This window comes from Eucalyptus grandis, chromosome 3 (assembly GCF_016545825.1).
Source record: "Eucalyptus grandis isolate ANBG69807.140 chromosome 3, ASM1654582v1, whole genome shotgun sequence".
Lineage (NCBI taxonomy): Eukaryota > Viridiplantae > Streptophyta > Magnoliopsida > Myrtales > Myrtaceae > Eucalyptus > Eucalyptus grandis.
This window is the reverse complement of record NC_052614.1, coordinates 51,815,812-51,823,033: the sequence shown is the minus strand read 5'-3', so window position 1 is coordinate 51,823,033 and position 7,222 is coordinate 51,815,812. Positions and strand designations below refer to the sequence as shown.

Below are 7,222 nucleotides of genomic sequence, written 5' to 3'. Positions count from 1 at the left end.
GCGCCCGTTCCCGCGGCAAGCGCGTGGTCCGCACGCGCGCGGTTCAACGCGCAGGTGCGTGCCCCGCACATGCGCCGTTCGGCGCGCAGCACGTGCGTTGCGCGCGTGGATCCCACGCGCGTAACGGTTGCCGCGCGCATGAGCGCGTGGCGCGTGGATCCCACGCCCCTGCAACCGCAGCGCGCGCATGGGCTCCACGCGCCTTCTTCCTCGCGAACAGAAGCGTTTTCTTCGCCGTTTTTCGCCGTTCCGCCGTGGTTTCGCCGGCCATTTCTTCTCCGCCAGCCCATTTCAGGCAAAAATAAATAGTGGGTTTTGAAGAGCATGTCGGCACGACCACATGGGTACAAGTTTCGGCGAAAATGACGAAGAAATAAACCCCAAATCATAAGAAAATTCCCAAAACACAAATCCTCAACCACCGCGACTTCCGCCGCCCAATTAGCCTCCGGCGAACACCGAAATTCCGAAATAACTCATGACTAATATTCCTTATGGCGGTGCGACCGTACGGGTCCGAATTCGAGGGATGGGTCGCCGGATTTTGCCTAGAATCGGTGAATTTCTCTTGGCCTCCAAACTTCAAGTTACTGTTCATGTTCTTAAAGCCTGAATATACACCGAAAATACACCAAAATATAACAAAACAAGGCAGAGGCTTTTAACACACTCTGATACCAAATGTTAGACATAAAAATTCATATGCGGAAGTCAGGATCAATTAAGACAAACCTCCAGTCATTGTTCTTGTTCGCGTTCGTCAGAAAAACCTGAAATCAAAGAAAAATTGGGGACACTCTACTACCCAATTCACTCTCATCTTGATGGTATATTCTAAATGAAAGAGTTTGAGTTAGACCTTGTCATCACCTGTCAGAAATGAACGTACGTTCCTATTTATACATCGTCTCTCATCAAGACGGGCGGTTGTCACGAAAGGGTACGAAGCGTGGATCGAACAGTCGCAACTTTAAGAAAAAATGCAGGTCTAAAATGTGGGATCACAAAAAATAAATAACATATCCGAGACCCATGGCCCTTTTCAAATCTTGGGAGAATCTTGAAGGCGAGCATCTACTTGACCTGTTGTACAAAAGTTTGTCTCCGGCATGCCCCAAATCCACGAAGGAGTCCTGGTCATTGGCTCAGTCCGTACCATGTGTGACCGAGCTAAGGTCCTCCAGAATCTACTTCGAGTCCGAGAAGGCAGACAGCTTGCTGGACATAAGTTTCCATGAACGGATACTCCAGATACCAGAAATCGCAATCAACGACTTCATGACCACCGTGCTGATAAACTGCGTGTCCCTGGAACAATGCCGGGAAAACAGGTCCAAGTACATGACTGATTACGTTTCCTTCATGCACTGCCTCATCAATCAGCCAAAGGACGTGTCTCTTCTCCGTTCAGATGGGATCATGGCACTCTATTCTCGTGATGACCAGTATGTGGCTGATCTGTTCAGCAAGCTTGGGAAGAGCATTTCTTTCAATGTTCATGACTGTTTTCTGTCCAAGCAGTTCGAGGAGCTTGAATCGTACTACCGCAGCAACAGGGCGAAGATGATGCGCACTTACTTTTCCTGTCCGTGGTCAGTCATATCGCTCTTCTCGGCTATCTTAATCGTGGTTCTCAGCATCACACAGACCGTTATGGCTATACTTGCCTATTTCTCCCCCCGCTAGGATTTGTTGTTTAGCAGATGTGTCTCGGTCGTGATATTGTTCATTCTACGAAGCAGAAAGAGGGACTGACCATTTCGTGGCTGTTAAAGTACCATATTTTCTGCCCTAATGAAGGTGCGTCTACTGAAGAGGATGGGATGCCGGTCGTAGAGCTGTGGGAAGATGTGGATACTAATGGGGCTGTGATTGCTTGTTGTTGTTCTGTTTTGGGGTTGTGATTGGTTGTTGTTGGTGTACGTTTTGGAGTTTTGGATTGCTTCTTGTAGGATGGGCTTTGACCAGTGACTAGATGAAGGGGATCGGTGGGGTTTTAGCTCATCTGTGGTTGGCTCTCTTTGGGAGCAATTGAGTTTTTTGTCTTGTAAGATTCCATTTTAGCAATGCAAATAACAAAGTTCGATGGATTCAAGCATTTAATGATGACTTTTGCTTGATGATGCTTCTGTCATCCTATTTGGCATTTTCCTACTTTGCTTGATGATGGTGTTGTTGATTCGATTATGAGCCAAGCGGTCTGCTGTGATCATATTTGGACAGATCAGCCAATCAGCCACATATTTGCATTGGGTTTTTGTTTGATGCTGCGATGCACTTGGCCAAACATATGGATTTGGTTAATGCTTGAAACTGCTAGTGTAAAGGCCTGCTGAGCTCGAACTGGGCAAAGGGCTACCGACTGGTAAGCTTGAGCTAACCAAAGGCCGAGCACAAAGCCAAGCGCCCTGCAAGTGCCAAGGGCTGCCAACTGCTGACCTTGAGCGGAGCAAAGGCCACTGACTGCTGAGCAGAAGGAAACGATAAGCTCATTTGCCCATTGACTAGTACACTTGAATTAGTTTAAACAAGCAAGTAAAAGCAGTTCGATTAAGATATCCATGATCATGTTTTTCAACTCATTCTATACTAAAAGTATAAACATTCTGGAGCTAATATGATTAAGATTGAATCCGGGGAAAAAAATGCTCTTGAATATTTTTAGGAGGGAAGGAGTTACTTAATTTGATCAACTAGAAAGTTCTCAATGGATTCTGGAATTTTGTCCATGATTTCATATTCATTAAAAACTAATCAGGTATAAATTCACCATGCAATCTTCCTTTGTTAACAAAAAAAATTCTGATTAATAAAATCTGTTGGGTCAGAGAAAAATAGATCGTTCCGCTCAAGCAGGTCCTGGAGACAGCAGCAAACCGTCCCTATATCATCTTTTAGTGAAAGGCTCCTACACACATCCTCAGTAACTCCGGCAACGGGCTTCACAACCCCCGTCGGTCCATTCAAGAGGCTAACGTACAGACGACAGCAGGCAACGACCAGCGCACCATCACTAGTGTCATGTGGGGATGGTTTTGTCAGTCAACCGTGGAGCTCCCTTAGTAGTGTCCCGTGGAGGCTGAAACATGACCCCTTTGAGAACTAACGTCTCGAAGTTAGCGCGAGCCACTTATGGCCTGGCCGCTGGAGATTGGGCACGGTTGAAGGAGGAGGACCAGAAGCGCTCATCTGTGGGCATTCTCCATCCCATTGACCGCGACAGAAGTGTTGCTGTCGGATTCATCGGGATGAAGAACCTCAGGAAAGGAAGTTCTTTGGATTTACAGATGGCGGAGTCCTACAGCGTAGGCCAATTTGAATGATTAAAAGCCAATGTTCTTAGCCCTCGGTTCAAGTGGTGGCGTAAATGGGAAGGCGCTTGCGCCGCGGGAGGATATCTTGGATCTCACCGAACGGGTGCCTCATTGTGAAGTTTCCAGGGTTATTGACATTTGGGGACGAATCGAATAGCTTCATGGCCGATCCAGCGGAGGTGGAAATTGGTCACTTTCGATACCTGTCCTGGGACTAAAGAAATATCAGCACCTTGAGGATTTTCATTGGTCAGTGAGACCGCTTGTCATTGCCATCGGTCTATTCACAGCCATGAAGCTCGGAGCTTTTTGTCTGCTAGAAAATGGGAAGATCGACTATCAAAAAGCCACATGGGAAAGAGAATCACGGCGAGCGTCAGCAACAAGTGGATGGCGGAGCAGCAAGTAATCCAGCTTGGCTTCCCCCTCCGGTGGCCAACATGCTATTCAGAGAAGGCGTCAGTGCTAGTGCTCAGTAGTCACGCCCCTGCATCGCCGAGAAAATATTGGGTGGGTTTTAGCAAAATATATCACCATACAAAAGTCGACACGTGGCAAATTTGGGCCCAGCTGTCAGCGCCCACTCTCTCCATGAACTCCGTCTCTCTCCCATCTACTCTCTCTCCTCCCCTCCGTTTCTGCCCACAACTCTCTCTCCCCCTCCTCTCTCCACTTCTCTTTTCTTTCCTCTTGCGTCTGCCATGGCTCGAGCTCGAGTCGGCTCATGGCCGCTTCAGGTCAAGGAGGGACGGCAAGCCGCCAGATGGAGACTGCGTTGAGCTTCGTTTGCGGTGAGATAACTTGAGGCCGAGCTCGAAACTCGAGCCCTAACCAAAGCTCCGAGTTTGAGGTCGAGCAAGTGTTGTCCACGGGCTGGCTGCGAGTGTTGTCTGTGGTGGATGGGAAAAAAACAATACCCAGGAACAGGCGTTCCGCCCCCCGCACAGGCGGTGACAGCCATGTATGAGTGTCGGCGTGCTTGTGAGCCCCTTGATCATATGCCCTCAGAACCGCGCAAAGTCCCCGCGAGGCATCGACGTGAAGCCTCCCGCCTCCGCCGGTCCATGGTCCGGACCCTTTCGGCGTCTCCGCCTTTGGATTGCGAAGAAGAACAGCGTGGCGACGACCAGCGAGCTGGCCACAGTGGCCGCCACTGCCTTGACGATCGTCTTGCTTGAGGAAGATGACAAGTCCGGCGGCGGCGCTTGGAGCGAGTCTATTACGGAAGGAGGAGGAGAGTTGGTGACGGTGGTGGCGGTTGGAGAAAAGAGAAGCAGAGAGAAGAGAGAGAGAGAGGGTCGCGGGCAGGGGCAGAAGACGTCATGGGCAGCTGCTCGGACAAACGAGACAGCAACCGTCATTGGCATCGTCGGTGGCGGAACAACAGCAGCGTCGTCGATGGTGGAACAGAATCAGCGACGCTGGTGACGGAACGGCAAGAACGTCGAGGGAGGCGGATCTGACTGCAAGAGGGAAGGCGGTGACAAGTTGCAAACGTCAGGTCACGTCCGCAGTGGCGAGGTATCCTGTTTACAGGGGTCACAAATTAGCCGTGCCATGCTGAAACCAACTCGTTATGGTGCTTAGTCTTGTCTTAGTTGGCTGCTTGGCTGGACCCGTTGACATGAGGGGGCAACACAGAAGTCAATGGCTCGCACAATATGTTGCCTTGTGTGGTTCTTCGAGGAGCGTCGAGCGCAGCATGCGCTGTTCCTAGCCGATATGTGGGTTTTGCCAAGCAGCGATCACTGTCCATCACGGCTGCAAGTCATGCCAGCCCGTGGACGGATGAATCGACACGCTGTATAGCTGCCCACAGCATATGGGTCGTGTGTCGCCAAAGCACGTGTGCCAGCGTGGCCTGACCCCTGGACGGCTCCTCCAGCTCGTCGCCTTCATCTGCTAATGATTCGTAATCACGACTCATTTGTGAAGTTGATTCTTCTTGTTTACAACTGGTAAAAGAACATGGGAGAGGTAACGAACCTTGTGATTCTCCTCCATGGATGGCTCTTCCAGCTCGTCACCTCCATCTGCCAATAAATCGTCATCACAACCTTTTGGTCTGAAGGTTTCTCCACTCGGTTAATTATATCATGGCACCACTAGAGAATTAATGAACAGAGAAAGGTTAAAGAGCTTGCTTGATAGTTCAATTTATTGCTGAAATCTAAAAATTAGCACTTAAAGTCAACTTGTTTGATACCCTCAAATTAAATGAACTTAAATGATTTGATTAAGCCAAAAACCCACTTAACATGATAAGTCAGAATAATTCCCTAATTCATACAATGATAATCTGAAGCTTGCCAAAGATTTTGGTAAAATCTACTTCAAATGATCATTTCATTTAGGGAAAAAACCACCAAAAACCCTAAACTTTGCCAAAAATGACAAACTTATCCCAAACTCTTTTTTGTGACATGAAAAATCCCGAAATTTGCTAACTGTGACACATTTACCAAAAAAAAAAAAAATTTGTGACACAAAAAACCCTGAACTTTCATTTGTGTGACACATTTACCATAAATCATAGGGGCATTTTGGTCTTTTTACTTTTTACTTTTTTTCTTCTTCTTCTTTCTTCCCTCCGCCGGCCATGGTGGAGTCGGTGGAGGGAAGCGGCGTCGGGCGAGGGTCACCCTCACCGGGCTGGCTAGGGCCACCCTCGCCGATGTTGGGCAAGGGCGACCCTCGACTAGGTTGGGCGAGGGCGGCCCTCGCTCGACGCCGCCGAAGGCGACCCTAGCCGGCCCTAGGCGAGGGCAACCTCGCCCGACGCCAGCTTCCCTCTGCCGGCTCCGCCATGGCCGACAAAGGGAAGAGAGAAGAAGAAAAAAAATAAAAATAAAAATAAAAAACATAAAGAATAAGATGAAAATGCCCTTAATGGGGGTAAATGTGTCACGGTTTTCAAAGTTTAGGGTTTTTCATGTTACAAAAAAAAAAGTTTAGGATAAATTTGTCACTTTAGGCAAAATTTGAGGTTTTTGGTCATTTTTTCCCTTTCGTTTATGTATGGTAAGAAATTGATGATAATCGGCCATTAATTTTCAGTTATCATCAAATAATTTTACTCTTCTTTTTTGAGAGTTTAAGATTTTCAACACCTGAAATTCAGTATGTAAATTTCCAGTGCCTGATGTTTCGTTCCACCAAACGGGCCCTAAGCTAACGGTACTATTTGATTTCTTTTGATCGACTAGGTCCAGAATTTAATGTCTTCTGTGAAGATTTTGCTTCTGAAGAAAATACTACCTAGACCCACCTCAGGCCACCAGGCCCATCTAGATTACTGATGTATTCTCGATTGGACCTAAATTATAACTCGAAGATTGATTTTTTTTTTTTTATTGCCATAAATCAAGATATTGCCTATACGTCAGAAACCATGAATCCCAAAAGTAAATCGACCATAGAGACTGTCGATCTACAATGAAGATCACGGATCGTGGTACTTCAAACACAAAGAATTGGATGGTGGAGATGTGAGTTACTTGGAAAAAAATTCTACATCATTGGATCCTCTTTGTAGGTCACCAGTTGAGTCCAAGAGATGTATCCAAGATCCATTTGTTCGAGTTATTAGGGATGATTGGTTTCAAAATTAGATTCAAGATTTATAACTTATCTTGTTATAATCATTTCCTAATTTTTAGAACCTATAATCTATCCCGTTTGCCTTGGAACCAATCCTATAATGTATCATGTTTTTCCGATCTATTTCAAGGTCTACTCGAGAAGCTGTTTTTCTTTTGTTCCTTTTGTTGGTTTCATTTTTTATAGCAAAATAATATGAGCAAAAAAAGAGTTCAAACTACAATATGAACAATAGGAATCCTTTATCCACCAGAAGCATCAATTCATAAGATGAGGACATAGTCACACAATTATAAATGATAAAAAGT

General features: G+C 46.7%; 1 protein-coding gene across 1 annotated transcript; it reads left to right on the top strand.

The window, feature by feature from the left end:
- Positions 1 to 1,032: 1,032 nt before the first annotated feature.
- On the top strand, positions 1,033 to 1,686 carry LOC120291949 (UPF0481 protein At3g47200-like). Its single transcript, XM_039309766.1, has one exon. The coding sequence runs from the start codon at positions 1,033 to 1,035 to the stop codon at positions 1,684 to 1,686; it is 654 nt and encodes a 217-aa protein (XP_039165700.1).
- The last annotated feature ends 5,536 nt before the right edge of the window (positions 1,687 to 7,222 follow it).

Coding starts and splice junctions, on each gene's coding strand:
- LOC120291949 (XM_039309766.1), top strand. CDS start 1,033: ATGGCCCTTTTCAAATCTTGGGAGAATCTTGAAGGCGAGCATCTACTT.